Source organism: Artemia franciscana, chromosome 5 (assembly GCF_032884065.1).
Source record: "Artemia franciscana chromosome 5, ASM3288406v1, whole genome shotgun sequence".
Taxonomy (NCBI): domain Eukaryota; kingdom Metazoa; phylum Arthropoda; class Branchiopoda; order Anostraca; family Artemiidae; genus Artemia; species Artemia franciscana.
In genome coordinates, this window is record NC_088867.1 from 30865542 (window position 1) to 30882094 (window position 16553).

Here is a 16553-nt window from a genome sequence, read left to right on the forward strand (position 1 = left end):
AATAACATTGTCAAAATCGCCGATTGATAATTCAATCAGATTATTTGACTAATACCTAAATGATATAAATGCGAAAGAGGTGTACCATAGGGAAAGTTCTGGAAGACAATTATCATTAATTACATTTTATTTTTATTTTTTATTACCTTAAATCCAGAATGGATCATTACGAATTCAACCCATTTTTTGCTCAAAATAAGCAAGAGACTAACATTTTAGTTCTTTTTTCAATTGAATTAAAATACAAATAAATGACCGCTTAACACAATTATTAGTTATAGTCATAATCGCGATGTAAAAAGAAGGGAAGATGGCAGGAAAATGGATAAAACATTTATAAAAAATTTTGGAACCTTTTAAATGAATGAAAACATTTTTATTATGAAGGTTTTTTCCTGAAGCGCTGTAAGAAAAAAATCTAGCGAGCTACGAGGGGTTGCCGACTCTCAGAAACCATGTACACTAGGTGGGACGTGGCGTAACCGAGCAAGCGTAGCAGACTGTCCCTAAAGTGGCAATGTGCACCAAGCCTGTGCAAACATGTGCAGTTGATCGTGTTAATATCCTTTTTAAAGGTGGTTCACGGAATGATCCTGCAAGTTATCATCCCATATCTCTCTTACCAGTGTTTCGTTTTTTTTTTTTACTATGCTTTCTCGACTTCTTTCTTTTCTTTACTCCAAACAATCTTTTCATGATATTTAGTTTAGGTCTTGGGGCAAAGCACTCAATCGAGCATGTATGTAGCATGTGCAGCTCTTTCGAATCATTTGAATTCACATCTTGACTCTAGTCTGATACCTGCTGCTCTTTTTCTCGATGTATGAAAAATATTCATCTCATTAACACACAAGATTCTTCTTTGGAAACTATCCCATATTGTCACAAGGGCTTATCCTTGGTTTCTATCGTATTTATCTGGCATATATTCATCATTCTTTCTGTTGTTGGAAGCTAAGGTAAGCTGACAGCATTGTTTAACATCGCCATTACCTCAGTCGTAATTACCCTAACGGATTGGGAGTTATGAAAAGAATCATATTCGCAGCTGGTGACCAGTAGACATAGGTCTGAGTTCTTTTATTTATCAATAAATTTACAACAAAAATCAACTACAACATAATCTACTTGTAAGGCTAAATGGGCAGGAAGGAAAAAAAACATAAACGAAATCCATAATCCAGTCGCCCACCTTAACAATCCCCAAAATCACACGCTAGGCAGAGGAGAAGCGTATAATTCCACCAACGCAATTTAACATCTAATTAAATCCAGAGACATAAACTCCAAGGAAAATCGAGAAAAACTTAATTATTAACTAGAAATTAACTAACTCATGTGTTTTTGCATGTCTTTTACTGTAGTCCTCCGTTCCAGCAGCAATTAGGTTGAGGAACGGGCCACTGGGACAAAAAATATATTCGATTGGCTTGAAACTTATATCTTAGTCTTCAAGGGGACTATAATTCGCAACAACAACAACAAAAATGGAAAAAAATATATTCCATCGCATAAAAATGGGACTTTAAGAACACCAACTCTTTTTTTAACGGCAGTAAACTTAAAGCCACAGGTCCCTTGCCAAGTAGACACTTATTAAAGAAAAATTTTGATTTGGGGGAACATGGAACCATCAAAATTGCGGCCCAAAAGAACAATTTTTCCCAGTTTTACCTGTCCAAGCGTAATATAATTTTGTTGGGAGGGGTGTGATTGGGCCTAGAAATCGGCAAAACTTGTTGGCCCTAAACTGACTCTACTGAAAACTATTTGTTATATTGGTTCGTGACGCTCAAAATAGCCAAAATTGGATTTGTCTCTAATTAACTTACAACTTATTGAGCATGAGTGAAACGAACCCCAGATAAGAAAATATTTTGAAAAAAAATTGGTTTTATCGATCTGAGACACCCCAAATATGCAGAACATAGCTTCTTTCGCACTCAAATGAAACTGTCAGGGTAAGTTGACTGGACCTAAGCGATCTCAATAAGGAAAAAAAACTTGGTTACGTCAATTCGTAGCATTAAAAGTTCGAATTTTGTCAACCGATCTGTTTGAAAATTTCAGGGCGTGTTGACAGGGCCAAGAGGAACTATAACAAGAGAGAACACACTGTTATAGTGTTACGTACAACACAACAACAAAATAACACCACGAGGCCATGGCTTACAAATAATAGACATTGGGCAGGATGGTCAGCGACTGAAATTAGAAGTAGTAAAGCCCTAATTGTTCCTATTACTCTCAAGGGTACCATAGGAAGAATTTGCCGGCCCTTCTTCCTTTAGGACACCTAACAAGAAACCTTTAAAGATTTTAGGTCATTCTTTATTACCTAGCCAAACGTAGAACGTCCTGTTTTCTCTTTATTCCTGTCTGCCCGATTTGTCAAAATATCCTAGAGATATACAACCATCTTTTGCATACATAAAACAATCCGAAGTGACCTTGACAACTCTCCTACTATGCACTTCAGTCTCTAAAGGGGGGGGGGACTTTTGATAGTAAAAATCTCTTAAGCGTGCAAATTACACAAAAATGAAGAAAAAATTGAACGAAGCAAATCAAGCAGACATTTTCTGTTGTTTTCCTTTATCATACACAAATAGGCGATATGCTCTTTACAGCTGTCGATTTAAAAAGCGGACAGTCAATTAATACTAACGCCTAGTCCTATAATGGAAGAAATAAACTAAAAACCTGTTATCAGTAAATTATGCAATGCAAAATAAAGTAGAAAAAGCGTAAAAACGAGTGAAAGAGACTTACTGTACATCCATATAGATCTTGCAGTCTGTCGTACATCCACATTTCTACACTAAGTCTTTTACGAATAAGACTCATTTGGTGAGATCCATATTTGGCTGTTAAAAATCTTTCTCTTTTTTCTTTGGACTCATCCACTTTTTCATCGAAATTAACATGATTAGCTTTTGCAGGACTTCTGTCATGTCCAGGACTTCCATCATTGCTAGCAAGAATGCCTCGAGTAGCAATTGATTCAATCCTAGGAGTTGTCACTTGACAATCCATTCTGAACGCTGTGGTGCAAACGTAAGCTTTGTGGACCTATAAATGAAATTTAATATAGTTGAAACCAAGACACTGCATTTTGCCTGATGATTGGAATGTTATGTCCGGAATTTTCTGAAAACGGCTGTAGGATCAAGTTGAAACATTCAAGAAGTATTTTGGGGAGCCAGTGGAATTCAAACTTTGATAAAGGGAGAGGAACGGACCAAAAGGAAGGGTCTAAAGATTTTGGTCTCTAATCTATTTAAAGCCTTTGGCATTATGATCCCTGATGAATTACGATCAATTCCCACTGACGTAGCAATGTAGACCGAAAGTAACCATACGTACCCAGTTCAATTGGCCATGACTTTGACTTTTCCCACAACTATTCCCTTTTTTTAAATTCAAAAATCAACGGAAAAATCAAAAAAACAAAAAAAAAGAATGAGGAGAATTTCAGTATATATATATATATATATATATATATATATATATATATATATATATATATATATATATATATATATATATATATATATAGCTTTGCCAGCATCTTGCATGCACTTTAAGATGCAACAGAGTTTGTGTGTGTTAATCTGGACAAGGGCTAGTGTGTTTTGGGTCTATTTCTTGACTTTTCAAGTCAAGAATTTGTCTTTTGTCTGTTTTATCTTCCTCTATTTTGCCTACATTGAAAGATGTCCCACAGGGCTCAGTGCTAGGACCACTTTTGTTTCTAATTTACATTAATGATCTTGTTAATTGTCTTCATTCCCATGTTGACCCTGTTCTTTTTGCTGATGACAGTAACTTTTTCATTGCTGCCATGAACCTGCCATCTGCCACTTCCATATCTCAAGGTCTTCTTGGTAAAGTTAAGGGTTGGTGCTAGTCAAATGGTATGGCTCTGAACAGCCAGAAGAGTGCCATTATCAATTTCAGGACCCCTTATCATATGAGAGACACACAAGAGCCAATCACCCTGACTTATGGGAATGATATTATACCACAAGCTACTATGGTGAAATTTCTTCGTGTGTATCTTGACTGATTCTAAAACCTTTTGGATTTCATCCTAATCTTTTATCTTTTCTTCATTTCAATTCTTTTTTAGTTATATGTTTGATTTTCTATCCCCTATATGATAAATATCCTTGCATTGTTTCAGTTTTTTTTGTATGTGCTTGTATTTTTATTGTATTATTATTAATTTATTATCCGTCAAAAATTGAAAAGAGGGAGTATAAAAAAGAAAAAATTTAAATACACTTCAACTACAAACAATATAAAATAACACTAGTCCAGGGGTGGTTGGCTCTTAAAACATTGGAAATGAATTTGGAGATTCTTCTCTCTATGGCCATAGAAGGGTTGGTAACCTTGTATTTCATGGAGATGTCGCCATTGCTTTGCCACAGAGGGAGACACAGGAGAAACTTGGCATATATGTAGAATGTGCAACAAATGGCTTTCTATTTGGAAGCTGAGAATATTTTCCAGAAGGGAGCCAGAGCAAGCAGATGGGGGGTAGTAAAAGCTCTGTACAGCTGGGCAAGGAAAGGACACTTGTAGACAGGAACAGAAGTGGTTTTTCAGTGCTGAGTGTGTGTCCTTCAATGTACAAGAAATAGGGAGGCCAAGATAGGTAAGGGACTCACAGGGCTTAATCAGACTGTTAATCAAAGGAGAGGTTAATCAAAGGAGAGGTTAATTGAAAGCCTCTTTTTTGAACCATTGAAGAAAAGAAGTTTTGCTTGAGATTTGTTGAAGGAAAGTCCAATCTGCTTGTATGCTGCTGCAAGCGAGTCGTAATTTTGTTGAAATAAAGATATTGAATGAATAACATGAAGAATGTCATCAGCAAAGTTCAGCAGCAATAGATTGATCCCATGGAAAAAGCACGACGGCTTTATTACTTGTTGTGCGCTTGATGATAGCGTTATTAAACAGTGATGGTGAAGTTTTGCTGCCTTGACGTATGCCTTTCTTGACACTTAGCATTTCTTTAGAAGGAAAAGTGCCTGGTGGAGAGGGGATCAGGATGAAAGCTGAGAGCTTATTGTACATACTGTATACAGGGGAAATGATGCAAGAGGAAACACCTTGCTGAAGGGCTTTGAGCAGGATATGTCCATGGATGCTAGAATCAAAGGCTCTACTAACATCAAGCACTCCAAAGACAAGAAGACCACCTTATTTTATCTGCATCAGCAAGAAAATTTGCTAGAACGCTGTGAATGTGTCCTGAGTGTTTTTGGACCCAAACTGGTCATCTGGAGTAGTGCATTAAAGTGCAATTTCATCAAAAATAAGGGATTCAACTAGCTTACAAAAAGTAGTTGAAATAGTGATCAGACAATAAGAAGCACACTGGTCAGCTAGTTTACCTTTTTGAGAACAGGATGGACCAATCCAACACCAAAGCTGTCTGGAACAATGCCAGTAACAAAAATCATTTGAAATAGCAGAGAAAGGTGCTCTAGGAGAAGATTGCTGGCAAAGCTTAAATGGGTGCCAGATATGCCATTGATGCCCTTCGATTTCTTTTTTTAGATTAACAATTTTGGAACGCATCAAAGGTGGAGTGACGAGGAAGCCAATATCCTTAACTGCAAACTGAAGCTCCTTAATGAGGGCCTAGCAAATGGTGTTGTCTAGGTAGGAATTAGGGGCTGAAAGTTGGTCTCTGAAGAAGTCACACCAGTCTTTTTCTGGCATGCAGGGTAGGCCATTGGAAGATTTGTTCTTAGCTTGAGTATGCCATAAAGCAGGAAGCAAATTATCAACAATCTTGCTGGTACAAGCAATTTTGTTAGCCTTATGCTGTGCAATGGCTTTGGAAAATTTATGTTATGTGTAAATATAAACAGCATTGACTACTCTGGAGCACGGCTTCCCACAATCTGCCCATAATTGTAGCCAGAATTTTGCTGAATCACATGCGGCTAGGAGATTAGGATTATTCCACCAGTTATGCACTTCTGTACCATGGCAAATTTCGCAGACAGGAACTGCAGCTTTCTCAGCTGTATGGACAGCATGCGTTATCTCAGAACAGTAGATGTTTAGTAGGATAGTTTTTTTTTAAGTCTACTGTCATGTTCAGACAACCCAGAAGTGCATAAGAAATTTGGATCTTTGACAGGATGGAGTCACATGAACTCTGGTACAAATCAATGTTAACAGCTTCCCAGTTGAGGCTTTACAACCATTTAGGTGGAGAATTTGTGGGTGAAGTTTGTGGCAAGGGCTTTATTTGAAAAGAATTACAAATAGGCATGTGGTTGGATATGGAGTAATCAAGAAGAACCAAAGTAGCAGAGGAGGGGTTAATCATAGAAGAACAATAGAAATAGTCCAACTGCGACACAGAGCCAGATTGATGGATGTATGTAAAATCGTGATCATTTCCAACACGGGTGAGACTTGGACAAGCATGGAGTTGTGCTTTTTTTTTCTTTCTTTTTTATTGTATGTATAAATGAGTTTTTTATTTTTGTTTTGTTTGCCAATTACAAGCTAAGCTTCTTGGGTTTCATAATTACTTTACATTTTGTAATTGTTTTTTTTTAGTATTATTAAATCAATTGATTGATCCTTTTTTTATGTTCTTTACAAATATAATAGTTGCTTCTACTGCAAATTCAAATTTAAGCACTTTCTGAGCTCTTAAAAAATACAAATTTCCAATTAAAGCATGAGTTATCAGTTGTTCTCAACAAAACAATATGTTTTCTCAGTGCTATTTTTGACAAAATTATCTCAGTGCCGAAATTATTTATTACCTTAAATTACCTTAAATCGCATTGTCTAGAGAAATAAGGATTAAATCCTGTAGAATCGCTGGTTAGTAATGACGATGGTTGGACGTCTCAACGGCATCCAACTCAGTTCGCCACAGCTTTGATGACCATTCTCCATCAACGGCTCTTTTAAAGGCAGCAGTGCTGGGGGTAATGACCGCTTTTTCGGTGAGAGAATTCACAAACTCATTATTCTGTAAGTGAAGAAGTTATTGCGTAGTCTAGTGGCAGCTCTCTTCTGATACAGTTTCCGACTATGTCCCCTAGTTCTGGCAGACTGGTCAAGTTGAAATAGCTTATTTAATGGAGAGTTATAATTCAGGAGCTTATGCGTCATGATAATATCACCCCTTTTACGTCTGTAGAGAAGAGTGGGGAGTTTCAGCCTCTTCAGACGGGATGAGTAGTTGAAGTATTTGCATCCCTCAATTACTTTTGTAGCCCGTCTCTGAACTGTTTCTAACTTCTGCTGGTCACCTTTGTTGAGGAGGCTAGCAAAACACATGCCAAACTCCAAATTAGGCCTGACCAATGCCTTATAAAATTTAGTCATCACCATAGGTGACCTGCTAGTGATTGTTCTTTTTATAATGCCCAGGGCTTGGAGTGCTTTGGCTACAGCTGTCTGTGTGTGTATAGTGAATTTTAATTCTTTGTCCACTATGACCCCCAAGTCTCTCTCTGCTTCAGACGAGATAATAGTCTGTCTTGATCCATCCATCCCTAACATATGATAAGGGCATTTCTCATTTTTCTTTCCAAAGTGGATTGTATGACATTTATTTACATTGAATTCAAGCCTCCACAAAGTTCCCCAATGGGAAAGTACCCACAGGTCATTCTGCATAGAGGCTCTCTTATCGGGTGTATTGACAGTTCCAATGAGTTTGGAGTCATCAGCATAAAGACTTATTTTATTTTTGACTGTGGTTGGTGCATCATTAATATAAATGTTGAATAAAGTTGGTCCCAAGATGGTTCCCAGGGGCACTCCACTTAATACTTCCACCTCTTCTGAAAAGAATACCTGTCCATTTTTTCCAGATATTTTCACCCTTTGCTTTCTCCTGGAAAAAAACTGGAACACCCACTCTATGTAGCAGTAGTAGTAGTAGTAGTAGAACAATTTTATTAGAAATTAACATTTCTTAATCAATAGCACAACATAAGCGAAGCTTGCGAGGCTGTGCTAAATTCAAAGAAAATAAAGAGACAATATGGAGAATAAGAAAATATGGAGAATGAGACCATATACCGAAATCAAAAAAAAAAAAAAAAAAAAAACATAAACAATATACTCCCTTGCGTGACCCCAAGACAACAACAAAAAACAAAAAAAAATACATAAATATTACAAATGAATAAGCTATGTAAAATTTATTTTAATTAATCTGTTTCAAAAGCATACCTACCGAGCAACTCCACACGTAAATCAGACTTAAACTGGTCAAGGCTACCTATTTCCTTGATATCTATACTCAGTTTATTCCAAAGTTTTGAAGCTCTGTAAATAAGTGAAAAAGAAGACCTACTTGAAACTAATCAAGGAACCTCAGTATTACCTCATATCCGAGTAATGTGGTGGTGAACATCAGACCTCTCACAAAATATTCCTGTAAAACAATCAGGAATGCTACCTCTGTAATACCTATATATAAAAATCACGTAATCCAGCTGCAGGCATTATATTTCAATCTCTATACATAGACCTCAAAGACTCCTGATTCCCAACACCACAAAAAACTCGGATAGCATTATTCTGGATCACACGGATTGGACGAACTATCGAAGGGAAAGTACCAAGCCAAATCGACGAGCAATACAAAATGTAAGGGTGAATCAGGGAAAAATATAACAATCATAGAACATTTGGGGGGGAAAATATGTTTTAATTTGCGCATGATACCTAAGTTACGTGACAGTATTTTCGAAACTGACTTCACATGATCTTTAAATGATAGGGTTTCATCAACATTGATTCCGAGGTATTTGGTGAATCTTGTTCGTTTAATAATTCCCCGCTTCGAAATTATTTCCGTAAACCAAGGGTAAAAATTCGGAGATCGAGAGAAAATAACAAAATTTGACTTATCTATATTCAGGTCAAGGTGGTTTATTTTAAGCCATGTACATATCCTGCTCATTGCAGCATTTATCGTTGACATGAGCAGTTCTTCTGTAGGAGCAACACACACCAAGGTTGTATCATCAGCAAATAAGGACATAGTAAGCTGGGTCTTACTCGGACCATTGTCAACAAAGTCGTCAATTCTGGGCAGAGCTTTCACAACATGCAGTAGATCATTAATAAAAATTAAAAACAGAGTCGGACCCAGTACGGATCCTTGGGGAAACCCCAATTAACAACATTTTTACTAGACAAAAATCCTTGTAAATTGACATACTGTTGTCTATTTTGAAGATAACTGCAAAGCAAGCCCAATGTAGCACCCCTTGATCCATAAAATTCACATTTCTTTAATAATATTCGATGGTCAACAATGTCAAACGCCTTAATTAAGTCCAAAAAAACACCAGCTACCCTAAGCTTTTTATCATGAGCATCATTAATTATAATAGTAATAAATGAAATCGCCATTTCTGTTGTTCTGCCCTTCCTGAAACCAAACTAATTTGTATGTAGAAGTTTATGACGCTCCAAATGCTCATAAATTCTAATATTAATACATTATGTATTCACTTTGTAAGTCAATTATATGAACTGCAAATAATTTACCCTATATTGGTGTTTTAGATATTCCTAGGCCTATATAGGGTAAAAACCAGTATCCAACTGAGCAAAATTATGTAAAAGTTAAACCCCCATATGTTGTTACCAAATGGGAATTGAGAAGAAATGTATATGTCAATGAATAGCTAAAAATCTAATATAAGCATCAATATGGTTACTATTAAAATTATTTAATATACAAACTTAAAATTATTAGTTTATTGCCTTATCTAGAAGGACTTCTTTTTGGAAATACTAATCATCTCACTTTGATCTATATATACTTTCCATGCTTCAGTTTAATTCACATATTAACAGAAAGCTGATTGTCTTCTGATTCTAAAAATGTAGCTTTTATTGCTTGATATTTATTCTATAAACCACAAGTATTAAATATAATTTTTTCTCTTCAATTGCTTGTCAAAATACAGACCACATTTTCAAAAGTTACTCCTATTGGGCTGGCTCTAATAAATGGTGATTGGGTCTACACTTGCATTGTGTCATGTTTTAGTGAAATAGGGGCAGTCTAAAAACCCATCTCTATTTTTCTGGAATGCCAAAGAAAAGTGTTCAATCCAAAAAAAAGAGGTCTTTTACCCTAGGCTATGGCATCACCAAGGGAGGGGGGGTTTATTTGCATGTGAATTTATTATTACATTTAAAAAGAGCATAAAGAAAAGAATTCAATAATTTGTTCACCTTGTTCCTATGTCAGAGATGGAATCTTGTAGCCTATAATGACTCAAATAAGTTAAATATATAGGCAATTGGCTATTATTAGGGCTATATATGGGTCCATCATTGAAGGGGGAAGTAAAAACAAGAGAAATATGTTAATTAACAATATATACAAACCATGAAACAAGGATGGAGGTGAAATGATTACTGTAGTTAGAAAGAGCATAAAAAAGGCATTGAGTAGCCTAGTTAGTTTACCTTGTCTTTATGTCAGTAATGGAATCTCATAGGCCTATATGCTTACCCTAATGTTTATTTGGTAAAATTCTAGTTAACTGACTTCTTGCTATCTCAGAAAGGGTTTAGGTTAGGAAAATGAAACTTTCAGGGATGAATCTACAGACTAAAGTATGCCCTGGGAAGGTATTTTGAAGCAACTACCTCCACTCCTTCTCCCTCTAGAGGGCCTTTACCTTTGATGAGCTTTAAAAATATTTGTGCTATAAAAGTGAAACCTTGCAAAATAGATCTTCTGCTTAATTGTAGTACAACAAAATTGGGTCAATGTTCCTATTACCTGAACAATTGTTTTGGGTCATGAAGCTATTGTTAATAGATGCATTTTGACTTTTTGAACATCTTTTCTCTCTTGCAAAACTACTGCAAACTCACCATTATGGAGTTATTCTGGCCCAAATATCCTGTATTTACACATATAGAATTGCAATCATTTCTGTTTTTGTTGATTGAATATTTGAAATCACAAATTTGCAATGGTTTAGAAATAAATTTGGGCTATATATTTGCACATCAGGGAGGTGGGGGTAAAGCATTGCATATATTAAATATGTAAACTAACCATTGCTGTATTTAATATATGCTATGCTTTACACACACACCCCCTAATGTGCAAATATATAATAACTCCATAATGGTGAGTTTGTGGTAATTTTGCAAGAGAGAAAAGATGTTCAAAAAGTCAAAATGCATCTATTAACAATAGTTTCATGGGTAAAATTGGTGCAAACAGTATTACTGGCTTTCATATAAAGTGAATATACCACTTGATGCCTTTTTAAATGCTGTTTACAAATATAATAATTGCTTCTACTGCAAATTCATATTTAAGCACTTTTTGACCTCGTAAAATTACCTTTTTGACCTCTTAAAAATGACCTAAATATGGGGTCATTACAAATATGTAATAGTTAGAAACAAATTTGGGCTATATATTTGCACATCAGGGGGGTGTGGGGGTAAAGCATAGCATATATTAAATATGTAAACTAACCATTGCTGTATTTTGTTTTTTTATGTGTTTGTGCTGTTGCACTGATGATTTCTCTTCTCATCAAAATTTGATGTGCACAAAGTCATAAGAAAAAAAATACAGCAATTGGGCTATATATTTGCACATCAGGGAGGTGGGGGTAAAGCATAGCATATATCAAATATGTAAACTAACCATTGCTGTATTTATTATATGCTATGCTTTACACACACACCCCCTAATGTGCAAATATATAATAACTCCATAATGGTGAGTTTGTGGTAATTTTGCAAGAGAGAAAAGATGTTCAAAAGGTCAAAATGCATCTATTAACAATAGTTTCATGGGTAAAATTGGTGTAAACAGTATTACAGTATTACTGGCATATATTAAATATGTAAACTAACCATTGCTGTATTTTGTTTTTTTTTATGTGTTTGTGCTGTTGCATTGATGATTTCTCTTCTCATCAAAATTTGATGTGCACAAACACATAAGAAAAAAAAATACAGCAATGGGTAGTTTACATATTTAATATATGCTATGCTTTACCCCCACCCCCCTGATGTGCAAATATATAGCCCAAATTTGTTTCTAACTATTACATATTTGTAATGACCCCATATTTAGGTCAAAAAGGTCATTTTTAAGAGGTCAAAAAGTGCTTAAATCTGAATTTGCAGTAGAAGCAATTATTATATTTGTAAACAGCATTTAAAAAGGCATCAAGTGGTATATTCATTTTATATGAAAGCCAGTAATACTGTTTGCACCAATTTTACCATTTCATGAGCAAGTCAGCATCAACCCCTCCAACATCCTCAAACGGCTTCGAAATCTTGACACAAATAAATCGGCTGGACCAGATCACTTACACCCAAGACTGCTGAAGGAACTGGCAACCATCATCGCAGGACCACTGTCTGACCTATTCCAAAAGTCTATTAATGCCAAATCTGTCCCATCTGATTGGAAAACTGCTTTTGTGACCCCAATATTCAAAAAAGGCAGCAGACTTAAAGCAGAAAACTACAGACCTATAAGTCTCACATCAGTAGTCGCAAAAATCCTTGAAAGAGTGGTCAATGATGCAATACTGGAACATCTGAAAGTCAACAATATCCTATCCCCTAATCAGCATGGGTTTCAACCAGGAAAGTCAGTTGAAACAAACTTACTGGAAACATATGACATCATTACAGATTTGCTTGACAAAGGATTGCCAGTGGACCTAGTTTTACTAGACTTTGCTAAGGCCTTTGATAAAGTCCCACACAAAAGGCTAAGAGAAAAGCTTACTGCTGCCCAGTTACCCCCCAACCTGGTTGATTGGCTTATGGACTTCCTGTCAGGACAAACCCAGAGAGTCAGGCTATTTGGTGCTGGAGGTGAAAAGGTCTTTTCCAAGCCCTGTGATGTCATCAGTGGAGTACTGCAGGGAACTGTTCTTGGTCCTACACTGTTCAACATCTACATCAACGATATATTCAGCGAGGTGGAAAACAACTTGTCTCTCTATGCTGACGACTCAAAGCTATTTGGAGCAGTGAATGTAAAATCCCTGCAAACAGATGTCCAGAAAATCCAGCTGTGGGCAGACAAATGGCTCTTATCGTTCAATATAAGCAAGTGCAGCATGCTACACTTTGGATCCTCAAACCCATGCGCCCAATACCATATGCATGAACATGCCTCCAACTCCAATTCACCCATCAAGACCAGCACAGAGGAACGCGACCTTGGGGTCATCGTTGACAGCCTTCTCAAGTTCCATGCCAACACCATCAAGAGCATGTCCCAGGCCAACACAAACTTAGGTCTGATCAAAAGAACAGTTACCAGCAGATCCCCACTAGTTTTCCTGAAACTTTACAAGGCACTAGTCAGACCCGTTTTGGATTTTGGCATGTGCGCTGCCTTCCCAACATACAAAGGAGATGTCAGGCTAATTGAGGGAGTCCAGAGGAGAGCAACCAAGGCCATCACAAACCTTGGAGACAAACCTTATCAAGATCGTTTACGGGCTCTCAACCTCCCTACCCTCATGTACAGGCGCAACCGTAGTGACATGATGATGACCCGCAAATTGCTGAACTCATCATATGCCAAGATCCTGCCCATCCACCCAGGCCCCCCACAGTGCACCAGAGGACACTCAAAGAAGCTGTTCAAGCAGTCAGTCAGAACCAGGGCCAGAAAAAGTTTCTTCACCAACAGAGTCGTCAACCCCTGGAATGAACTGTGCGAAGCAACAGTCTCAGCCCCCACCCCCGAAGCATTCAAGAAGGCACTGGACAAAGAGTGGGCCATGAAAGACTGGAAGTATGAGTGGGACATTCCGTCCTGCTCATACCTGCTATGAGACATCACCAATTCAACTCAGGAGCATTCAACAGATCCACAGATCTTAATTTGCTCCGAAGTGCAAATTAAGGTAATTAAGGTAATGACCCAAAACAATTGTTCAGGTAGTAGGAACATTGACCCAAATTTGTTTTCAGCTTCATAACTTTGCTGAATTCCATTTTATAAGGTTTTTAAGATATGCAAATAGGCTACATTTCCTAAATTTTGAAAAAAAAACATTGATATGGCTCAAAATTCTACTCAAATAACAGAACTTGCATTTTCAGAACTAAAGGCAGAGGAAAAGCAGCAAGGCTAGTAACTGAAAACTAAGGTAAAATGTTGTTTTTAACAACATTTACCTTAAATTTCAGTAGGTATAGACCTGTCACGTAGGCAAATTTCAGAGCCCTCTAGAGAGACAAGGAGTGGAGTTGGGTACTTTAAAATACCTTCCCAGGATATACCTTAGCCTGTAGACCCATCCCTGAAAGTTTCATTATCCTAACCTAAACTCTTTCTGAGATAGCAAGAAGTCAATTAACTAGAATTTTACCATTTATTTTTTAATATATTTCATTCAGGCTAAAAGTGAGTGTGAGCTAAAACTGTTCCAAAATCAGCATTCTGAATGGGTGACAGTAGGCTAGATCCTAATAACACTACCCTCCCTTTAGCAGCTGTTGCCTGGAATAGTCATAGCTAAGAATTGAAAAACTTACTTCAAACAAGCCAAAATAGGCTAGACTGATTTAATGTATGGCCTAGGCAATCCTTTTCCAAAAAATCTTCAAACTATTTTAGGTGAACCACTGACCAAGTCACAATTAATCAACTTAGTAACACAAACGGTCGAGATTTCAATTTACAACAACTATTTAATTGAAGAAACTGCATCAATGGCAAAATATGAACAAAAAGAAACTCCTTACAAGGAAATAGAAATTTAATTTTTTGTTTGTTTTTACAAATGTTTGTAGAATAGATGACACGGTTGCCACTAGGTCAAAAAACTTAAGCGCTAAAATCCGGAGAAAAAGTCACTAGTCAAGCGAAACAAAATCAGCAGATATATAATTTGCATTCTTTTTTCTTGAAAGCGGTAAAAAAACTTTCTCATATTATTCTACCGAAAAAATTACTTATACAAATAGTTTGCCCAATAGATTTCGTTATGCTGGTTCCAAAAAAATAGGTTTTGCTATAAACTGCATTACCCAGGTCATTTGCTACTATCATTGTGAAGACAGGACAGAGTTAAATAATATAGAAAGACTTTAGTCTCCCAGTGGTTCGGCTTCAAAATATAGATTCACTTTTGAAAACTATTGTTCACGGTTTCTTGTCGATGGACACATCATATGGTTTTTAGTAAGAGGGTCCTCTTTTTACCGACGTAGATCTTTCTGCTGCTTGGTCCAAAAAGAAGAAACGTGCATACAAAGCAGTAGAGTCATGGTTTCGTGTCTATGGGCTAATCATATGATTTTTTGTGAGATGGTCTTCCTTTTACCCACGTATGTCTTTTTTTTTTGGTCCAGAAAAAACCAACATGCATACAAAGCAATAGAGTCCATTCTCGCTTTCTTTGGCAGGAGTAATGCTCTAGTCTTCTTTTTAGGCACTTGTCCAATCCAATTTGAATCACCTGTCTATGAACTCGAAATAATTGTATTGTCTCCCGTTTAACATTATTTTTGTCAAATGGTATCTTCATATTGGCAAAAATAGCCGAGGACCACAAAAGTATGAATTGATGTCTGGAAGGGATTTTTCGAGTTGGGAAAAATTCTGCCAAAAATGTAGAAAAAGTTTGGGGATTCGAGACTTGTTTGGTCTATAGGCTTAGTATTTTTGTTTCCTATAATTATTCCTTCTAAATAGTTTATAAACGAATTATAAGTAAGGAGAGATTTGTGCTAATAGTAATCGTAAGTCCAAAAAAGAGTTTTAGTAGCAATATACACATGAAAAAAGGCTTCTTGTGATGAATGTATATGTGCAAAACTCATTAAAATTAAAGGTTGCCCATCAAATTTGTAAGCCAAACAAAATTTACCCATTTTTTGAAAAGGGACACAACACCTCCAAGTTGGCAAGTAATCTTGATTTTTGTAACAAATCAAAATATAATCTTATATTTGTTGTAACAACTTACAACAAATATACCATACTGATAGTCAGCAGAAAACAAAATATTCAACATCAGAATACCCCCCCAAAAGTATCTATGGCCAGGGGTGCAGGGAATGAAAAACATACCATCAAACTCAGCATTTCTTACAGCACTGTTGTAGAAACTTCAAGATCCTTTTCACAAAAATACGATTTTTTTTTCGACAGAAAACGACCACGGAGCCGTGTTTAGTTTGTTTGTTTGTTTGTTTCCCTGGAGTGGTCGTGTCGAATCAAAGGTCTTTGTAAATCGAGTGAAGGCTCATTTAAATAGAAATTTAAGGTTTTGGCGCTTTTCTTAAAAAGATTCTGCCAGATAAAAGTGGCCTTTTCCCTCAATTAATTAAGAAAAAAATCTAAAAAAAAGTTTTTCAAAGAAAAGTAAAGAACTCCATTAACTCGAAAATTGAGCAAAAATAGAATCCAAAGATCTACCAAGCGTAAAGCTACCACAGATCAGCTTCAATAAATCAAAGATTTATTGATTTATATCCTTATAAAAAATATTTTAAGAGCTCCCCTTTAAAAC

General features: G+C 36.3%; 1 protein-coding gene across 1 annotated transcript in view; it reads right to left on the minus strand.

Annotated features, from left to right (window-relative positions):
- LOC136027251 (protein phosphatase 1 regulatory subunit 14A-like) overlaps positions 1 to 14831 on the minus strand; it is a 67584-nt gene extending 52753 nt beyond the window's left edge. Inside the window, exons 1-2 of the mRNA XM_065704323.1 lie at positions 14782 to 14831; positions 2773 to 3072 (exon numbers count right to left, since the gene is read on the minus strand). Coding sequence (XP_065560395.1) covers positions 2773 to 3036 — 264 coding nt within the window. The 5' untranslated portion in view covers positions 3037 to 3072; positions 14782 to 14831. The remainder of the gene's footprint in view (positions 1 to 2772; positions 3073 to 14781) is intronic.
- Positions 14832 to 16553: the final 1722 nt, after the last annotated feature.